Source organism: Chiloscyllium plagiosum, unplaced genomic scaffold, assembly GCF_037043375.1.
Source record: "Chiloscyllium plagiosum isolate Xiang-an unplaced genomic scaffold, Cpla_swu_hap1 HiC_scaffold_27, whole genome shotgun sequence".
NCBI lineage: Eukaryota > Metazoa > Chordata > Chondrichthyes > Orectolobiformes > Hemiscylliidae > Chiloscyllium > Chiloscyllium plagiosum.
Genome location: NW_028270165.1, coordinates 74,845,308 through 74,865,743, shown reverse-complemented (window position 1 = coordinate 74,865,743; position 20,436 = coordinate 74,845,308). Strand labels below are relative to the sequence as shown.

At 56.6% G+C, this 20,436-nt stretch overlaps 1 protein-coding gene across 1 annotated transcript in view; it reads right to left on the bottom strand.

Moving 5' to 3' along the window:
- Positions 1–3,123: 3,123 nt before the first annotated feature.
- The window catches only part of LOC122547639 (proteasome activator complex subunit 2-like), a 108,944-nt gene continuing 91,631 nt past the window's right edge, over positions 3,124–20,436 (bottom strand). Inside the window, exons 9-11 of the mRNA XM_087974891.1 lie at positions 10,033–10,087; positions 8,188–8,274; positions 3,124–3,440 (exon numbers count right to left, since the gene is read on the bottom strand). Of these exons, the coding sequence (XP_087831017.1) occupies positions 3,357–3,440; positions 8,188–8,274; positions 10,033–10,087 (226 nt within the window). The 3' untranslated portion in view covers positions 3,124–3,356. The remainder of the gene's footprint in view (positions 3,441–8,187; positions 8,275–10,032; positions 10,088–20,436) is intronic.

The window sequence follows — 20,436 nt, the reverse complement described above, 5'->3', positions numbered from 1 at the left end:
AAATGGCCTGTTTCCACACCAGGGGTTCTGTGATTCTCTCAAAGAAGCATGATAGATAAAGAGGACTCAGACGACCTAATATACTTGGATTTCCAAACGTTCGATAAGTGAGGTTAGGCTTCTCAAAAGGACCACGTGGTGTTTGAGGTAGTAATATTAGCGTGGATGGAGGATTGGCAGACCGAACGAAGACGAGTTAAAATGGGATCCATTTCCAGGATGTCAACCAGTCCAGCGCCACTGTGCTCAGTATTGGGCTCCTATGTCACAGAGTCATAAAGCACGGGAACAGACCCCTTCGGTCCAAGCCGTCCATGCCGACCAGATATCCCCAATCTTAACTAGTCCCATTTAGAGTCATCGAGATGTACCAGCCATCCCTTGCCGAATCCAGTCCCACCTGCCAGCACTTGGCCCATATCCCTCCAAACCCTTCCTATTCATATACTCATCCAAATGCCTTTTAAATGTTGCAATTGTACCAGCCTCCACCACTTCCTCTGGCAGCTCATTCCACACACGCACCACCCTCTGTGAGAAAAAGTTGCCCCTTAGGTTCCTTTTATATCTTTCCCCTCTCACCCTAAACCTATGCCCCTCTCGTTCTGGACTCCCCCAAACCCATTATCCTATCCATGACCCCTCATGATTTTATAAACCTCTATAAGGTCATCCCTCAGCCTCCGACGCTCCAGGTAAACAGCCCCATTTGCCTGCATTTGTCCCAAATTCCCCCTCAACCTCTCCTATTCATGTACGTATCCAAATGTCTTTTAAAAATGTTATAACTGTACTCGCCTCTCCCACTTCCCCTGGCAGTTCATTGCAATCGCACTGCGAGGGAAAAGTTGCCCTTCATGTCCTGTTCAAATCTTACCCCTCTCACCTCAAAAACATGCCCCCTAGTTTTGAACTCTCCCACCCTGAGGAAAAGACCCTTGGCTATTTGCCTTAACCACGCCCCTTGTGATTTTATAAGATCATGCCCCCCTCCCAACCTCCTACGCTGCAGGGAATAAAGTCCCAGTCTTGCCGAATAACTCAAAGCCTCCCAGCCACACCCTGATAAATCTGTTCTGAACTCTCTCCGGCTTAATTATACCCTTCCTCTAGCAAGGCGACCAGAACTGGAAGAGGTCTCGCCAACACCCTGTGAATGACGCGAGTGAGGAAAGTGAACACAGTGCGCTCAGTTTGCAGATGACGCAGAAATAAATGGGAAGGAAGGGGGCTGTGGAGCAGATTGGAATCTAATACGGGGGGGAAGGTGATGGCCGAGTGGTGATATCTCTGCCCTGCACCGCCTCTGCTTCCTCAGGCAGCTGAGGAAATTTGGCGTGTCGGCGAACATCCTTGCTGACTTTTATAGGTGTGCCAGCATTCTGTCCGGATGTATCACTACCCGGTATGTCAACTGTACAGGATCGGAGACGGTTACAGAGAGTAGTGAACTCGGCCCCGGACAATCACAAAGGGCCAACCTCCCGTCTATAGGATCCATCTCCCAGGCCCGCTGTCGAGGAAAGGCCGCCAGCATTCTCAAAGCTCCATCCCATCCCCTGGCAATGTTTTTCTACAACCTCTCCCATCGGGGAGAAGGTACTGAAGCCTGAACACACGCACCAGCCGGTTTCCAAACAGTTTCTACCCTGCCGTTGTTGGAATACTGAATGGAGTCTCAAACTCTTAACATTCGCCTGTAGCTGTGTGTTTGTTTTTGCCACTGTTTACCTATTATTTACTTATCGATGCGACTTAACTCTGTGATCTGCCTGTATTGCTCGCAAGACAAAGCGTTTCACGGTACACGGGACAATAAATTCAGTTCAATTAATCCGCGAACCCAGCTAATGTTTTGGCAGGCCCAGGTTCAAATCCTGCCCAAGTGGGTAGTGACAGGCGTTTTTTTTTTAAAAAAAAAAGACGAGCAGGAGGCTGGAAGAACACAGCGAGCCGGGCAGCGTCAGGAGGAGGTGGAAAAGCCGACGTTTCGGGTGTAACCCAGAACTTAAGACGACTGTGAATCTCTTTTGTTGATGGTTGGAAAAACCCATCTGGCTCACAAATCACCCCCCCCCCTTTTTTTTTTGTAAGGAAGGAAATTGCCAAACGTAGCTCATCTGGCCTGCACGTGATTCCAGTCAATGTCGGTGGCTCTTAAATGCCCTGGGGGCAATTAGGGATGGGCAACAAAATGCTGGGCCTGGCCAGTAAACCCCCCCCCCCCCCATTCCCATGAATGAATTTTTTTTTTAAAAAGGAGGTTACAGACTTTAGCAGCGAGAGCAGAGCGGGCAGATGCTATTTCAATGGTGAGCAACTGCAGAAAGCCACAAGACAGGATTGCAGAGACACAAAAAAGTAAGTTCAGTGGAGAACAGGGAAGGCAACAGGGCGTTGGTCTTCATTTCAGAGGAGACAGGAGTACAAAAGTGGGGGGGGGTGAGGGTTTTGCTAAATCTGCACAAGGCACCAGTCAGAGCCCCAGCTGGATCACCGTGAACAGTTCCGGGGCCACGTATCCAAGCAAAGATACCCAGACGCTGGGAGGCAGTGAGGGTATTCAAGGCTGAGACAGAGAGAGATTTAACCAAGAAGGGGAATGGAGGGGAAAAGGCAGGGAAGTGGGGAGTGGAGGACAATCTGATCTGATTGGTGGAGCAGACTCGATGGGCTGAATGGCCTCCTGCTCCCACACCTGCTACATGAGCTCTGTCTCTCTCTCTCTCTCTCTCTTTCATCACCTCACCCGCTCCGTTTCTCTCACCAGAGAATCATGAGAGGTGTCGAGAGAGTTAATGGGAGTTGTCTTTTCGTTAAGGTGGGGGATCTCAAGACCAGGCGACACGTTTGTAAAGTGAGAGGAGAGAGATTTCGTGTGTGGAACAAGCTTCCACAGGAAGTGGCGGATGCAGGCACAGTTACAACGTTTAAAAGACATCAGGGTGAGGACATGAATAGGGAAAGGTTTGGAGGGACACTGGGGCCTGGAGCAGGCAGGCGGGACTGGTTTTAAGTTTGGGATCAGGGTCGGCATGGACCGGTTGGGCCGAAGGGTCTGTTTTCGTGCTGTGAGACTGGTGGCTGGTTGAGGCGGAGTGAATTTATCCTGCGGGTCCACACTCATACAAGCTAGAAATTTATTCACGTTCATAAAGCGGTGGGCGGGTGGGCGTCAGTCTGTGTGGGACCGCACCCCCCCCCCAGACGTGGCTGCCCAGTTGCCCGTCGACAGTAGTTTAATGTCTTTCGCCACCTTTACCCGCGTGACCCCCCCCCCACCCCGCCCGCCCGCGTATCCTTCTCCAACTCTCTCTCTGAACCGTAAACTCGGTTCCCCGTGGACCTTGCGTGTCTCAGTACATGGACAACGCTTTCTCCTCTCCCTTGGGGTTGGTAATCTTCTCCTTATTCTTCAGGATAATGTCCAACAGTTCGACCTGGGGACGGACAGAGAGAGAGAGAATCAGCGCCGGCCACTGAGGGATTACCGCTGTGGTTCCCTCTGTCCCACCAATGCCCCTGACCCCCCACTCGCGCCCCCCCCCCCCCCTGCCGAGACCAGGCCATGTCTGACTTTGGACAGCCAGGAAAGGTCATATGTCACTGACCAACTGCCCACCCCCGGTCGAAGGGTTAAAGGTCAGCGCCTTGATCCAAAGAGTCAAAGGCGAGGATTTGCAACGCTCCATCACACCCCCTGAGGGAGTGTCCGTCAGTAACTGTACCCCCCTCCCTCCCCCCAGAGAGTGTCCGTCAGTGACTGTACCCCCCTCCCTCCCCCCAGAGAGTGTCCGTCAGTAACTGTACCCCCCTCCCTCCCCCCAGAGAGTGTCCGTCAGTAACTGTACCCCCCTCCCTCCCCCAGAGAGTGTCCGTCAGTGACTGTCCCCCCCTCCCTCCCCCCAGAGAGTGTCCGTCAGTGACTGTACCCCCCTCCCTCCCCCCAGAGAGTGTCCGTCAGTAACTGTACCCCCCTCCCTCCCCCCAGAGAGTGTCCGTCAGTAACTGTACCCCCCTCCCTCCCCCAGAGAGTGTCCGTCAGTGACTGTCCCCCCCTCCCTCCCCCCAGAGAGTGTCCGTCAGTGACTGTCCCCCCTCCCCCCCCCCCAGAGAGTGTCCGTCAGTAACTGTCCCCCCCCTCCCCCAGACAGTGTCCGTCAGTGACTGTCCCCCCCTCTCCCCCCAGAGAGTGTCCGTCAGTGACTGTCCCCCCCTCTCCTCCCAGAGAGTGTCCGTCAGTGACTGTCCCCCCCTCTCCCCCCAGAGAGTGTCCGTCAGTGACTGTCCCCCCCTCTCCTCCCAGAGAGTGTCCGTCAGTGACTGTCCCCCCCTCTCCCCCCAGAGAGTGTCTGTTAGTGACTGTCCCCCCCTCCCTCCCCCAGAGAGTGTCCGTCAGTGACTGTCCCCCCCCTCTCCCCCCAGAGAGTGTCCGTCAGTAACTGTCCCCCCCCCTCCCCCAGACAGTGTCCGTCAGTGACTGTCCCCCCCTCTCCCCCCAGAGAGTGTCCGTCAGTGACTGTCCCCCCCCTCCCCCTCCAGAGAGTGTCCGTCAGTGACTGTCCCCCCCCTCCAGAGAGTGTCCGTCAGTGACTGTCCCCCCCTCCAGAGAGTGTCCGTCAGTGACTGTCCCCCCCCTCCAGAGAGTGTCCGTCAGTGACTGTCCCCCCCCCCAGAGAGTGTCCGTCAGTGACTGTCCCCCCCTCCCCCCCCCAGAGAGTGTCCGTCAGTGACTGTCCCCCCTTCCCCCCCCCCGAGCGTGTCCGTCAGTGACTGTCCTCCCCCCCCCCAGAGAGTGTCCGTCAGTGACTGTCCCCCCCTCCAGAGAGTGTCCGTCAGTGACTGTCCCCCCTTCCCCCCTCCCCCTCCCAGAGAGTATCCGTCAGTGACTGTCCCCCCTCCCCCTCCCAGAGAGTATCCGTCAGTGACTGTCCCCCCTCCTCCTCCCAGAGAGTGTCTGTCAGTGACTGTCCCCCCTCCCTCCCCCCAGAGAGTGTCCGTCAGTGACTTTCCCCCCTCCCCCCGAGAGAGTGTCCGTCAGTGACTGTCCCCCCTCCCACCCCAGAGAGTGTCCGTCAGTGACTGTCCCCCCTCCCACCCCAGAGAGTGTCTGTCAGTCACTGTCCCCCCTCCCCCCGAGAGAGTGTCCGTCAGTCACTGTCCCCCCTCCCCCCAGAGAGTGTCTGTCAGTCACTGTCCCCCCTCCCCCCAGAGAGTGTCCGTCAGTGACTTTCCCCCCTCCCCCCGAGAGAGTGTCCGTCAGTCACTGTCCCCCCTCCCCCCAGAGAGTGTCTGTCAGTCACTGTCCCCCCTCCCCCCGAGAGAGTGTCCGTCAGTCACTGTCCCCCCTCCCCCCAGAGAGTGTCCGTCAGTGACTGTCCCCCCCCTCCCCCCCACAGAGAGTGTCCGTCAGTGACTGTCCCCCCTCCCCCCGAGAGAGTGTCCGTCAGTGACTGTCCCCCCCCTCCCCCCCACAGAGAGTGTCCGTCAGTGACTATCCCCCCTCCCCCCCCCCAGAGAGTGTCCGTCAGTGACTGTCCCCCCGAGAGAGTGTCCGTCAGTGACTATCCCCCCTCCCCCCCCACAGAGAGTGTCCGTCAGTGACTGTTCCCCCCCGGGAGAGTGTCCGTCAGTGACTGTCCCCCCCCCCCCAGAGAGTGTCTGTCAGTGACTGTCCCCCCTCTCCCCCCAGAGAGTGTCTGTCAGTGACTGTCCCCCCTCCCCCCTGAGAGAGTGTCCGTCAGTGACTGTCCCCCCTCCCACCCCAGAGAGTGTCTGTCAGTGACTGTCCCCCCTCCCCCCTCCCTCCCCCCCCCGAGAGTGTCCGTCAGTGACTGTCCCCCCCCGAGAGTGTCCGTCAGTGACTGTCCCCCCTCCCCCCCGAGAGAGTGTCCGTCAGTGACTGTCCCCCCTCCCTCCCCCCCGAGAGAGTGTCCGTCAGTGACTGTCCCCCCCCGAGAGAGTGTCCGTCAGTGACTGTCCCCCCTCCCGAGAGAGTGTCCGTCAGTGACTGTCCCCCCCCGAGAGAGTGTCCGTCAGTGACTGTCCCCCCTCCCACCCCAGAGAGTGTCTGTCAGTGACTGTCCCCCCTCCCCCCCCCGAGAGTGTCCGTCAGTGACTGTCCCCCCTCCCTCCCCCCCGAGAGAGTGTCCGTCAGTGACTGTCCCCCCCCGAGAGAGTGTCCGTCAGTGACTGTCCCCCCCCCCCCGAGAGAGTGTCCGTCAGTGACTGTCCCCCCCCCGAGAGAGTGTCCGTCAGTGACTGTCCCCCCCCCGAGAGAGTGTCCGTCAGTGACTGTCCCCCCCCCCAGAGAGTGTCTGTCAGTGACTGTCCCCCCTCCCCCCCGAGAGAGTGTCCGTCAGTGACTGTCCCCCCTCCCTCCCCCCCGAGAGAGTGTCCGTCAGTGACTGTCCCCCCCTCCTCCCCCAGAGAGAGTGTCCGTCAGTGACTGTCCCCCCTCCCTCCCCCCCGAGAGAGTGTCCGTCAGTGACTGTCCCCCCCTCCCCCCCGAGAGAGTGTCCGTCAGTGACTGTCCCCCCTCCCTCCCCCCCGAGAGAGTGTCCGTCAGTGACTGTCCCCCCTCCCCCCCCCCGAGAGAGTGTCCGTCAGTGACTGTCCCCCCCCCAGAGAGTGTCCGTCAGTGACTGTCCCCCCCCGAGAGAGTGTCCGTCAGTGACTGTCCCCCCCCCCCCCGAGAGAGTGTCCGTCAGTGACTGTCCCTCCCCGAGAGTGTCCGTCAGTGACTGTCCCCCCCCGAGAGAGTGTCCGTCAGTGACTGTCCCCCCCCCCCCCAGAGAGTGTCCGTCAGTGACTGTCCCCCCCCGAGAGTGTCCGTCAGTGACTGTCCCCCCCCGAGAGAGTGTCCGTCAGTGACTGTCCCCCCCCCCCCGAGAGTGTCCGTCAGTGACTGTCCCCCCCTCCTCCCCCAGAGAGTGTCCGTCAGTGACTGTCCCCCCCCCAGAGAGTGTCCGTCAGTGACTGTCCCCCCCCGAGAGAGTGTCCGTCAGTGACTGTCCCCCCCCCCCCCCGAGAGAGTGTCCGTCAGTGACTGTCCCCCCCCAGAGAGTGTCCGTCAGTGACTGTCCCCCCCCGAGAGTGTCCGTCAGTGACTGTCCCCCCTCCCTCCCCCCCGAGAGAGTGTCCGTCAGTGACTGTCCCCCCCCGAGAGTGTCCGTCAGTGACTGTCCCCCCCCCCCGAGAGAGTGTCCGTCAGTGACTGTCCCCCCCCAGAGAGTGTCCGTCAGTGACTGTCCCCCCCCCCCCCCCCAGAGAGGGTCCGTCAGTGACTGTCCCCCCTCCCCCCGAGAGAGTGTCCGTCAGTGACTGTCCCCCCTCCCTCCCCCCCGAGAGAGTGTCCGTCAGTGACTGTCCCCCCCCGAGAGTGTCCGTCAGTGACTGTCCCCCCTCCCTCCCCCCCGAGAGAGTGTCCGTCAGTGACTGTCCCCCCCCCGAGAGAGTGTCCGTCAGTGACTGTCCCCCCCCGAGAGTGTCCGTCAGTGACTGTCCCCCCTCCCTCCCCCCCGAGAGAGTGTCCGTCAGTGACTGTCCCCCCCCGAGAGAGTGTCCGTCAGTGACTGTCCCCCCCCCCCCCGAGAGAGTGTCCGTCAGTGACTGTCCCCCCCCGAGAGTGTCCGTCAGTGACTGTCCCCCCCCCCCACCCCCCAGAGAGGGTCCGTCAGTGACTGTCCCCCCCTCCCCCCGAGAGAGTGTCCGTCAGTGACTGTCCCCCCTCCCTCCCCCCCGAGAGAGTGTCCGTCAGTGACTGTCCCCCCCCGAGAGTGTCCGTCAGTGACTGTCCCCCCTCCCTCCCCCCCGAGAGAGTGTCCGTCAGTGACTGTCCCCCCCCGAGAGTGTCCGTCAGTGACTGTCCCCCCCCCCCCCCGAGAGAGTGTTCGTCAGTGACTGTCCCCCCCCAGAGAGTGTCCGTCAGTGACTGTCCCCCCCCGAGAGTGTCCGTCAGTGACTGTCCCCCCCCGAGAGTGTCCGTCAGTGACTGTCCCCCCTCCCCCCGAGAGAGTGTCCGTCAGTGACTGTACCCCCCTCCCCGCCCAGAGAGTGTCCGTCAGTAACTGTCCCCCCCACCTCCAGTGAGTGTCCGTCAGTGACTGTCCCCCCGACCCAGCGTCAGGTTGAATGTGTCCCTGACCCCCCGGACCCCTTGCCCCTTCTCCCCCCCCAGTGACTTACGTAGAAGCCCCTGATGTCCATGACCATCGCCCTGAGTTCCATGTAGGCCGCCTCATCTTTCTCGTGGACCAGTTGGCGATAATCCATCTGGGGGGGGAGGGAGGGGGGCGAGACAGAGAGAGTCAGGGAGGCGTGGGGGTACACCGTGAGGGGTCAGGGTACACCGTGAGGGGTCGGGGTACCCGGTGGGGAGTCACCCCCCCCCCCCAACTTACTGACCAGCCGCCGGCCCCCCCTGAGGCATCAATGACCCCCTCTCCCCCGGTTCGAGCCTCGTCCGCCCCCCCCCCCCCCCACACCTCACTGCCGTCGTTCTGCCTCCCCGTCTCTTGTCAGGGACCCCTCACGAACTGGGTCTGGTTTCCCCGGGTTCTCCCGGGGTCCAGGGAGGGCGAGGCTGCGTTTCCCGAGGGACGCTTCCGGGTCATCTCCATCCTCCTCCTCCCCCCCGATCTGGGTATCAGCGGTGGGGGGGGGGGAGATGCGTGAGAGATTGGTGGTGGTGGGGGGAGGGGGAGCTCGATGAACGGCGCTGGTTAGCTCCTCCTCCACCCACCCACCCCCCCCCACCCCCCCCTCGGCCATGGAAACAGACCCTTTGGCCCGACCGGTCCGTGCCGACCCACGGCTCCCTGCTCCTGGCCCGCATCCCTCCGCACATTCCCTCATCACCTCCCTCTCCAAACGTCTTTCCAACGTCGGAACTGCACCCGCATCCACCACTTCCTCGGGAAGATCATTCCACGCACAAACTGTGTGAGAAAAGAAGTCGCCCCCCACCCATACGTCCTTTCTTAAACCTTTCTCCTCCCACCTTTAAAGGTTTTGAAAACTGCCCCCCCCCCCCACCTCGCCACAGCCCAGGCCGGGGAACAGACACCTCCCATTAACCCGACTGACACCCCTCATGATTCGGAGACTCCTGTTGTATTTGGCTCAAGAGACGCACAACCGTCCGCCAAATGCGTGAAAGATTCCGTGAATTCCCAGTTTAGGAATCAAACCAGTCTGACTCCGGACTGGGGATACAGGGAGGCTTCAGCCTCCACCCCTTACCATGCACTGTCTGGGCTGCGAGGGCACCTCACGTCAGAAGGCCCGCAGCTACCTCGAGAACGTGACCCCAAAGAAGTCCCGAGAATTTCCTTCGCAAAGAACTGAAACAAACCCGTTCCCCGGGGCCTCCTGGCGAAGGAGCGGCGCTCCGAAAGCTAGAGCGTCCGAATAAACCTTTCGGGTGGTGATGTGTGACTTTTAACTTTGTCCAACCCCCCCCCCCCCCCACCATCTCATGATTTTAAAAGGTCACCCCTCAGCCTCCGACGCTCCAGGGAAAACAGCCCCAGCCTGTTCAGCCTCTCCCTGCAGCTCAAACCCTCCAACCCAGGCAACATCCTTGTAAATCTTTTCTGAGCCCTTTCAAGTTTCACAACATCTTTCCGCTAGGAGGGAGACCAGAATTGAACACAGTACGGTATTCCATGTAACGTGACCTCTATGCACTGACCAGTAAAGGCAATACAGGGGACAGGGCTTTTTGGGGGGGGTGGGAGAGTCAGGAGGGGAGTGACTCGCTGCAGGATTCCCAGCGTCTGACCTGCTCTTGTAGTCACTGGGTTTATATAGGGCTGGTCCATGTTCAGTTTCTGGTCAATGGTAACCCCCAGGATGTTGATAGTTGGGGGGAAGGGGATTCAATGACGGTAACGCCATTGACCGTCAAAGGGGTGGTGGTTAGATTCTCTGCACAAAAGACACTCTGACTCCTATCACCTGGCGGGGGGGGGGTGCTTAAACCAGGGTTTGGCCCCTTAGTGTCCGCCCCTGTATTCTCAGTTCACTCACCACGTGTGTGTCTTTGGAGGCTTTGGCCACTGCATCTCCGCGCTCTGTGAAATACCTGCCGAGAGGAGAAAGAGTGTGTGTGTGTGAGAGAGAGGGACTAGATTAGATTACATTACATTACATTACAGTGTGGAAACAGGCCCTTCGGCCCAACAAGTCCACACAGACCCGCTGAAGCGCAACCCACCCATACCCCAACATTTATCCGTTCACCTAACACTACGGGCAATTTAGCATGGCCAATTCACCTGACCCGCACATCTTTGGACTGTGGGAGGAAACCGGAGCACCCGGAGGAAACCCACACAGACACGGGGAGAATGTGCAAACTCCACACAGTCGCCTGAGGCGGGAATTGAACCCGGGTCTCTGGTGCTGTGAGGCAGCAGTGCTAACCACTGTGCCACCCACATTGTGCATGTGTGTGTGAGAGAGAGAGGGACAGTGTGTGAGAGAGAGAGAGGGACAGTGTGTGTGTGAGAGAGGGACAGTGTGTGTGAGAGAGAGAGGGACAGTGTGTGTGAGAGAGAGAGAGGGACAGTGTGTGTGTGAGAGAGAGAGAGGGACAGTGTGTGTGTGTGTGAGAGAGAGGGACAGTGTGTGTGTGAGAGAGAGAGAGGGACAGTGTGTGTGTGTGAGAGAGGGACAGTGTGTGTGTGTGTGTGTGTGAGAGAGAGAGGGACAGTGTGTGTGTGTGAGAGAGAGAGGGACAGTGTGTGTGAGAGAGAGGGACAGTGTGTGTGTGTGAGAGAGAGGGACAGTGTGTGTGTGAGAGAGAGAGGGACAGTCTGTGTGTGAGAGAGAGAGGGACAGTGTGTGTGTGAGAGAGGGACAGTGTGTGTGAGAGAGAGAGGGACAGTGTGTGTGAGAGAGAGAGAGGGACAGTGTGTGTGTGTGTGAGAGAGAGGGACAGTGTGTGTGTGAGAGAGAGAGAGGGACAGTGTGTGTGTGTGAGAGAGAGGGACAGTGTGTGTGTGTGAGAGAGGGACAGTGTGTGTGTGTGTGTGTGAGAGAGAGAGGGACAGTGTGTGTGTGAGAGAGAGAGGGACAGTGTGTGTGTGAGAGAGAGAGGGACAGTGTGTGTGTGTGAGTGAGAGGGACAGTGTGTGTGTGTGAGTGAGAGGGACAGTGTGTGTGTGTGTGAGAGAGGGACAGTGTGTGTGTGTGTGTGAGAGAGGGACAGTGTGTGTGAGAGAGGGACAGTGTGTGTGTGAGAGGGACAGTGTGTGTGTGTGAGAGAGAGGGACAGTGTGTGTGTGTGTGTGTGAGAGAGAGGGACATGTGTGTGTGTGTGAGAGAGAGGGACATGTGTGTGTGTGTGAGAGAGAGGGACAGTGTGTGTGTGTGAGAGAGAGGGACAGTGTGTGTGTGTGTGTGTGAGAGAGGGACAGTGTGTGTGAGAGAGGGACAGTGTGTGTGAGAGGGACAGTGTGTGTGTGTGAGAGAGAGGGACAGTGTGTGTGTGTGTGAGAGAGAGGGACATGTGTGTGTGTGTGAGAGAGAGGGACTGTGTGTGTGTGAGAGAGAGGGACAGTGTGTGTGAGAGAGGGACAGTGTGTGTGAGAGAGGGACAGTGTGTGTGTGTGAGTGAGAGGGACAGTGTGTGTGTGTGAGTGAGAGGGACAGTGTGTGTGTGTGTGAGAGAGGGACAGTGTGTGTGTGTGTGTGAGAGAGGGACAGTGTGTGTGAGAGAGGGACAGTGTGTGTGTGAGAGGGACAGTGTGTGTGTGTGAGAGAGAGGGACAGTGTGTGTGTGTGTGTGTGAGAGAGAGGGACATGTGTGTGTGTGTGAGAGAGAGGGACAGTGTGTGTGTGTGAGAGAGAGGGACAGTGTGTGTGTGTGTGTGTGAGAGAGGGACAGTGTGTGTGAGAGAGGGACAGTGTGTGTGAGAGGGACAGTGTGTGTGTGTGAGAGAGAGGGACAGTGTGTGTGTGTGAGAGAGAGGGACAGTGTGTGTGTGTGTGAGAGAGAGGGACAGTGTGTGTGTGAGAGAGAGGGACAGTGTGTGTGTGAGAGAGAGAGGGACAGTGTGTGTGTGAGAGAGAGAGGGACAGTATGTGTGTGAGAGAGAGAGGGACAGTATGTGTGTGAGAGAGAGAGGGACAGTGTGTGTGTGTGAGAGAGAGAGGGACAGTGTGTGTGTGTGAGAGAGAGAGGGACAGTGTGTGTGTGTGAGAGAGAGAGGGACAGTATGAGTGTGAGAGAGAGAGGGACAGTATGTGTGTGAGAGAGAGAGGAACAGTGTGTGTGTGTGAGAGAGAGGGACAGTGTGTGTGTGAGAGAGAGAGGGACAGTGTGTGTGTGAGAGAGAGAGGGACAGTGTGTGTGAGAGAGAGAGAGGGACTGTGTGTGAGAGAGAGAGAGGGACAGTGTGTGTGTGAGAGAGAGGGACAGTGTGTGTGTGAGAGAGAGAGAGGGACAGTGTGTGTGTGAGAGAGAGAGAGGGACAGTGTGTGTGTGAGAGAGAGAGAGGGACAGTGTGTGTGTGAGAGAGAGAGAGGGACAGTGTGTGTGAGAGAGAGAGAGGGACAGTGTGTGTGTGAGAGAGGGACAGTGTGTGTGTGAGAGAGGGACAGTGTGTGAGAGAGAGGGACAGTGTGTGTGAGAGAGAGGGACAGTGTGTGTGTGAGAGAGGGACAGTGTGTGTGTGAGAGAGAGAGGGACAGTGTGTGTGTGTGAGAGAGAGAGAGGGACAGTGTGTGTGTGAGAGAGGGACAGTGTGTGTGAGAGAGGGACAGTGTGTGTGAGAGAGGGACAGTGTGTGTGAGAGAGGGACAGTGTGTGTGTGAGAGAGGGACAGTGTGTGAGAGAGAGAGGGACAGTGTGTGAGAGAGAGAGGGACAGTGTGTGTGTGAGAGAGAGAGGGACAGTGTGTGTGTGAGAGAGAGAGGGACAGTGTGTGTGTGAGAGAGGGACAGTGTGTGTGTGAGAGAGAGAGGGACAGTGTGTGTGTGAGAGAGAGAGGGACAGTGTGTGTGTGAGAGAGAGAGGGACAGTATGTGTGTGTGAGAGAGAGAGGGACAGTATGTGTGTGTGAGAGAGAGAGGGACAGTATGTGTGTGTGTGAGAGAGAGGGACAGTGTGTGTGAGAGAGGGACAGTGTGTGTGAGAGAGGGACAGTGTGTGTGTGTGAGTGAGAGGGACAGTGTGTGTGTGTGTGAGAGAGGGACAGTGTGTGTGTGTGTGTGAGAGAGGGACAGTGTGTGTGAGAGAGGGACAGTGTGTGTGTGAGAGGGACAGTGTGTGTGTGTGAGAGAGAGGGACAGTGTGTGTGTGTGTGTGTGAGAGAGAGGGACATGTGTGTGTGTGTGAGAGAGAGGGACAGTGTGTGTGTGTGAGAGAGAGGGACAGTGTGTGTGTGTGAGAGAGAGGGACAGTGTGTGTGTGTGTGTGTGAGAGAGGGACAGTGTGTGTGAGAGAGGGACAGTGTGTGTGAGAGGGACAGTGTGTGTGTGTGAGAGAGAGGGACAGTGTGTGTGTGTGTGAGAGAGAGGGACATGTGTGTGTGTGTGAGAGAGAGGGACAGTGTGTGTGTGTGAGAGAGAGGGACAGTGTGTGTGTGTGTGTGTGAGAGAGGGACAGTGTGTGTGAGAGGGACAGTGTGTGTGTGTGAGAGAGAGGGACATGTGTGTGTGTGTGTGTGAGAGAGAGGGACATCTGTGTGTGTGTGAGAGAGAGGGACAGTGTGTGTGTGTGAGAGAGAGGGACAGTGTGTGTGTGTGAGAGAGAGGGACAGTGTGTGTGTGTGTGAGAGAGAGGGACAGTGTGTGTGTGTGTGAGAGAGAGGGACAGTGTGTGTGTGAGAGAGAGAGGGACAGTGTGTGTGTGAGAGAGGGACAGTGTGTGTGAGAGAGAGAGGGACAGTGTGTGTGAGAGAGAGAGAGGGACAGTGTGTGTGTGAGAGAGAGAGAGGGACAGTGTGTGTGTGTGTGAGAGAGAGGGACAGTGTGTGTGTGAGAGAGAGAGAGGGACAGTGTGTGTGTGTGAGAGAGGGACAGTGTGTGTGTGTGTGTGTGTGAGAGAGAGAGGGACAGTGTGTGTGTGTGAGAGAGAGAGGGACAGTGTGTGTGAGAGAGAGGGACAGTGTGTGTGTGTGAGAGAGAGGGACAGTGTGTGTGTGAGAGAGAGAGGGACAGTCTGTGTGTGAGAGAGAGAGGGACAGTGTGTGTGTGAGAGAGGGACAGTGTGTGTGAGAGAGAGAGGGACAGTGTGTGTGAGAGAGAGAGAGGGACAGTGTGTGTGTGTGTGAGAGAGAGGGACAGTGTGTGTGTGAGAGAGAGAGAGGGACAGTGTGTGTGTGTGAGAGAGAGGGACAGTGTGTGTGTGTGAGAGAGGGACAGTGTGTGTGTGTGTGTGTGAGAGAGAGAGGGACAGTGTGTGTGTGAGAGAGAGAGGGACAGTGTGTGTGTGAGAGAGAGAGGGACAGTGTGTGTGTGAGAGAGAGGGACAGTGTGTGTGTGTGAGAGAGAGGGACAGTGTGTGTGTGTGAGAGAGAGGGACAGTGTGTGTGTGTGTGAGAGAGAGGGACAGTGTGTGTGTGAGAGAGAGGGACAGTGTGTGTGTGAGAGAGAGAGGGACAGTGTGTGTGTGAGAGAGAGAGGGACAGTATGTGTGTGAGAGAGAGAGGGACAGTATGTGTGTGAGAGAGAGAGGGACAGTGTGTGTGTGTGAGAGAGAGAGGGACAGTGTGTGTGTGTGAGAGAGAGAGGGACAGTGTGTGTGTGTGAGAGAGAGAGGGACAGTATGAGTGTGAGAGAGAGAGGGACAGTATGTGTGTGAGAGAGAGAGGAACAGTGTGTGTGTGTGAGAGAGAGGGACAGTGTGTGTGTGAGAGAGAGAGGGACAGTGTGTGTGTGAGAGAGAGAGGGACAGTGTGTGTGAGAGAGAGAGAGGGACTGTGTGTGAGAGAGAGAGAGGGACAGTGTGTGTGTGAGAGAGAGGGACAGTGTGTGTGTGAGAGAGAGAGAGGGACAGTGTGTGTGTGAGAGAGAGAGAGGGACAGTGTGTGTGTGAGAGAGAGAGAGGGACAGTGTGTGTGTGAGAGAGAGAGAGGGACAGTGTGTGTGAGAGAGAGAGGGACAGTGTGTGTGTGAGAGAGGGACAGTGTGTGTGTGAGAGAGGGACAGTGTGTGAGAGAGAGGGACAGTGTGTGTGAGAGAGAGGGACAGTGTGTGTGTGAGAGAGGGACAGTGTGTGTGTGAGAGAGAGAGGGACAGTGTGTGTGTGTGAGAGAGAGAGAGGGACAGTGTGTGTGTGAGAGAGGGACAGTGTGTGTGAGAGAGGGACAGTGTGTGTGAGAGAGGGACAGTGTGTGTGTGAGAGAGGGACAGTGTGTGAGAGAGAGAGGGACAGTGTGTGAGAGAGAGAGGGACAGTGTGTGTGTGAGAGAGAGAGGGACAGTGTGTGTGTGAGAGAGAGAGGGACAGTGTGTGTGTGAGAGAGGGACAGTGTGTGTGTGAGAGAGAGAGGGACAGTGTGTGTGTGAGAGAGAGAGGGACAGTGTGTGTGTGAGAGAGAGAGGGACAGTATGTGTGTGTGAGAGAGAGAGGGACAGTATGTGTGTGTGAGAGAGAGAGGGACAGTATGTGTGTGTGTGAGAGAGAGGGACAGTGTGTGTGAGAGAGGGACAGTGTGTGTGAGAGAGGGACAGTGTGTGTGAGAGAGGGACAGTGTGTGTGTGTGAGTGAGAGGGACAGTGTGTGTGTGTGTGTGAGAGAGGGACAGTGTGTGTGTGTGTGTGAGAGAGGGACAGTGTGTGTGAGAGAGGGACAGTGTGTGTGTGAGAGGGACAGTGTGTGTGTGTGAGAGAGAGGGACAGTGTGTGTGTGTGTGTATGAGAGAGAGGGACATGTGTGTGTGTGTGAGAGAGAGGGACAGTGTGTGTGTGTGAGAGAGAGGGACAGTGTGTGTGTGTGTGTGAGAGAGAGGGACAGTGTGTGTGAGAGAGGGACAGTGTGTGTGAGAGGGACAGTGTGTGTGTGTGAGAGAGAGGGACAGTGTGTGTGTGTGTGAGAGAGAGGGACATGTGTGTGTGTGTGAGAGAGAGGGACATGTGTGTGTGTGTGAGAGAGAGGGACAGTGTGTGTGTGTGAGAGAGAGGGACAGTGTGTGTGTGTGTGTGTGAGAGAGGGACAGTGTGTGTGAGAGAGGGACAGTGTGTGTGAGAGGGACAGTGTGTGTGTGTGAGAGAGAGGGACATGTGTGTGTGTGTGTGTGAGAGAGAGGGACATCTGTGTGTGTGTGAGAGAGAGGGACAGTGTGTGTGTGTGAGAGAGAGGGACAGTGTGTGTGTGTGAGAGAGAGGGACAGTGTGTGTGTGTGTGAGAGAGAGGGACAGTGTGTGTGTGAGAGAGAGAGGGACAGTGTGGGTGTGTGAGAGAGAGGGACAGTGTGTGTGTGTGAGAGAGAGAGGGACAGTATGTGTGTGAGAGAGAGAGGGACAGTATGTGTGTGAGAGAGAGAGGAACAGTGTGTGTGTGTGAGAGAGAGGGACAGTGTGTGTGTGAGAGAGAGAGGGACAGTGTGTGTGTGAGAGAGAGAGGGACAGTGTGTGTGAGAGAGAGAGAGGGACTGTGTGTGTGAGAGAGAGAGGGACAGTGTGTGTGTGAGAGAGGGACAGTGTGTGTGAGAGAGAGAGGGACAGTGTGTGTGAGAGAGAGAGAGGGACAGTGTGTGTGTGAGAGAGAGAGAGGGACAGTGTGTGTGTGTGTGAGAGAGAGGGACAGTGTGTGTGTGAGAGAGAGAGAGGGACAGTGTGTGTGTGTGAGAGAGGGACAGTGTGTGTGTGTGTGTGTGTGAGAGAGAGAGGGACAGTGTGTGTGTGTGAGAGAGAGAGGGACAGTGTGTGTGAGAGAGAGGGACAGTGTGTGTGTGTGAGAGAGAGGGACAGTGTGTGTGTGAGAGAGAGAGGGACAGTCTGTGTGTGAGAGAGAGAGGGACAGTGTGTGTGTGAGAGAGGGACAGTGTGTGTGAGAGAGAGAGGGACAGTGTGTGTGAGAGAGAGAGAGGGACAGTGTGTGTGTGTGTGAGAGAGAGGGACAGTGTGTGTGTGAGAGAGAGAGAGGGACAGTGTGTGTGTGTGAGAGAGAGGGACAGTGTGTGTGTGTGAGAGAGGGACAGTGTGTGTGTGTGTGTGTGAGAGAGAGAGGGACAGTGTGTGTGTGAGAGAGAGAGGGACAGTGTGTGTGTGAGAGAGAGGGACAGTGTGTGTGTGTGAGAGAGAGGGACAGTGTGTGTGTGTGAGAGAGAGGGACAGTGTGTGTGTGTGTGAGAGAGAGGGACAGTGTGTGTGTGAGAGAGAGGGACAGTGTGTGTGTGAGAGAGAGAGGGACAGTGTGTGTGTGAGAGAGAGAGGGACAGTATGTGTGTGAGAGAGAGAGGGACAGTATGTGTGTGAGAGAGAGAGGGACAGTGTGTGTGTGTGAGAGAGAGAGGGACAGTGTGTGTGTGTGAGAGAGAGAGGGACAGTGTGTGTGTGTGAGAGAGAGAGGGACAGTATGAGTGTGAGAGAGAGAGGGACAGTATGTGTGTGAGAGAGAGAGGAACAGTGTGTGTGTGTGAGAGAGAGGGACAGTGTGTGTGTGAGAGAGAGAGGGACAGTGTGTGTGTGAGAGAGAGAGGGACAGTGTGTGTGAGAGAGAGAGAGGGACTGTGTGTGAGAGAGAGAGAGGGACAGTGTGTGTGTGAGAGAGAGGGACAGTGTGTGTGTGAGAGAGAGAGAGGGACAGTGTGTGTGTGAGAGAGAGAGAGGGACAGTGTGTGTGTGAGAGAGAGAGAGGGACAGTGTGTGTGTGAGAGAGAGAGAGGGACAGTGTGTGTGAGAGAGAGAGAGGGACAGTGTGTGTGTGAGAGAGGGACAGTGTGTGTGTGAGAGAGGGACAGTGTGTGAGAGAGAGGGACAGTGTGTGTGAGAGAGAGGGACAGTGTGTGTGTGAGAGAGGGACAGTGTGTGTGTGAGAGAGAGAGGGACAGTGTGTGTGTGTGAGAGAGAGAGAGGGACAGTGTGTGTGTGTGAGAGAGAGAGGGACAGTATGTGTGTGAGAGAGAGAGGGACAGTATGTGTGTGAGAGAGAGAGGAACAGTGTGTGTGTGTGAGAGAGAGGGACAGTGTGTGTGTGAGAGAGAGAGGGACAGTGTGTGTGTGAGAGAGAGAGGGACAGTGTGTGTGAGAGAGAAAGAGGACTGTGTGTGAGAGAGAGAGAGGGACAGTGTGTGTGTGAGAGAGAGAGGGACAGTGTGTGTGTGAGAGAGAGAGGGACAGTGTGTGTGAGAGAGAGAGAGGACTGTGTGTGAGAGAGAGAGAGGGACAGTGTGTGTGTGAGAGAGAGGGACAGTGTGTGTGTGAGAGAGAGGGACAGTGTGTGTGTGTGAGAGAGAGAGAGGGACAGTGTGTGTGTGAGAGAGAGAGAGGGACAGTGTGTGTGAGAGAGAGAGAGGGACAGTGTGTGTGTGAGAGAGGGACAGTGTGTGTGTGAGAGAGGGACAGTGTGTGAGAGAGAGGGACAGTGTGTGTGAGAGAGAGGGACAGTGTGTGTGTGAGAGAGGGACAGTGTGTGTGAGAGAGGGACAGTGTGTGTGAGAGGGACAGTGTGTGTGTGTGAGAGAGAGGGACAGTGTGTGTGTGTGTGAGAGAGAGGGACATGTGTGTGTGTGTGAGAGAGAGGGACAGTGTGTGTGTGTGAGAGAGAGGGACAGTGTGTGTGTGTGTGTGTGAGAGAGGGACAGTGTGTGTGAGAGAGGGACAGTGTGTGTGAGAGGGACAGTGTGTGTGTGTGAGAGAGAGGGACATGTGTGTGTGTGTGTGTGAGAGAGAGGGACATCTGTGTGTGTGTGAGAGAGAGGGACAGTGTGTGTGTGTGAGAGAGAGGGACAGTGTGTGTGTGTGAGAGAGAGGGACAGTGTGTGTGTGTGTGAGAGAGAGGGACAGTGTGTGTGTGAGAGAGAGAGGGACAGTGTGGGTGTGTGAGAGAGAGGGACAGTGTGTGTGTGTGAGAGAGAGAGGGACAGTATGTGTGTGAGAGAGAGAGGGACAGTATGTGTGTGAGAGAGAGAGGAACAGTGTGTGTGTGTGAGAGAGAGGGACAGTGTGTGTGTGAGAGAGAGAGGGACAGTGTGTGTGTGAGAGAGAGAGGGACAGTGTGTGTGAGAGAGAGAGAGGGACTGTGTGTGAGAGAGAGAGAGGGACAGTGTGTGTGTGAGAGAGAGGGACAGTGTGTGTGTGAGAGAGAGGGACAGTGTGTGTGTGAGAGAGAGAGAGGGACAGTGTGTGTGTGTGAGAGAGAGAGAGGGACAGTGTGTGTGTGAGAGAGAGAGAGGGACAGTGTGTGTGAGAGAGAGAGAGGGACAGTGTGTGTGTGAGAGAGGGACAGTGTGTGTGTGAGAGAGGGACAGTGTGTGAGAGAGAGGGACAGTGTGTGTGAGAGAGAGGGACAGTGTGTGTGTGTGTGAGAGAGGGACAGTGTGTGTGTGAGAGAGAGAGGGACAGTGTGTGTGTGAGAGAGAGAGAGGGACAGTGTGTGTGTGAGAGAGGGACAGTGTGTGTGAGAGAGGGACAGTGTGTGTGAGAGAGGGACAGTGTGTGTGTGAGAGAGGGACAGTGTGTGTGTGAGAGAGGGACAGTGTGTGAGAGAGAGAGGGACAGTGTGTGAGAGAGAGAGGGACAGTGTGTGTGTGAGAGAGAGAGGGACAGTGTGTGTGTGAGAGAGAGAGGGACAGTGTGTGTGTGAGAGAGGGACAGTGTGTGTGTGAGAGAGAGAGGGACAGTGTGTGTGTGAGAGAGAGAGGGACAGTGTGTGTGTGAGAGAGAGAGGGACAGTATGTGTGTGTGAGAGAGAGAGGGACAGTATGTGTGTGTGAGAGAGAGAGGGACAGTATGTGTGTGTGTGTGAGAGAGAGGGACAGTGTGTGTGAGAGAGGGACAGTGTGTGTGAGAGAGGGACAGTGTGTGTGTGTGAGTGAGAGGGACAGTGTGTGTGTGTGTGAGAGAGGGACAGTGTGTGTGTGTGTGTGAGAGAGGGACAGTGTGTGTGTGAGAGGGACAGTGTGTGTGTGAGAGGGACAGTGTGTGTGTGTGAGAGAGAGGGACAGTGTGTGTGTGTGTGTGTGTGAGAGAGAGGGACATGTGTGTGTGTGTGAGAGAGAGGGACAGTGTGTGTGTGTGAAAGAGAGGGACAGTGTGTGTGTGTGTGTGTGAGAGAGGGACAGTGTGTGTGAGAGAGGGACAGTGTGTGTGAGAGGGACAGTGTGTGTGTGTGAGAGAGAGGGACATGTGTGTGTGTGTGTGTGAGAGAGAGGGATATGTGTGTGTGTGTGAGAGAGAGGGACAGTGTGTGTGTGTGAGAGAGAGGGACAGTGTGTGTGTGTGTGTGAGAGAGGGACAGTGTGTGTGTGAGAGAGAGGGACAG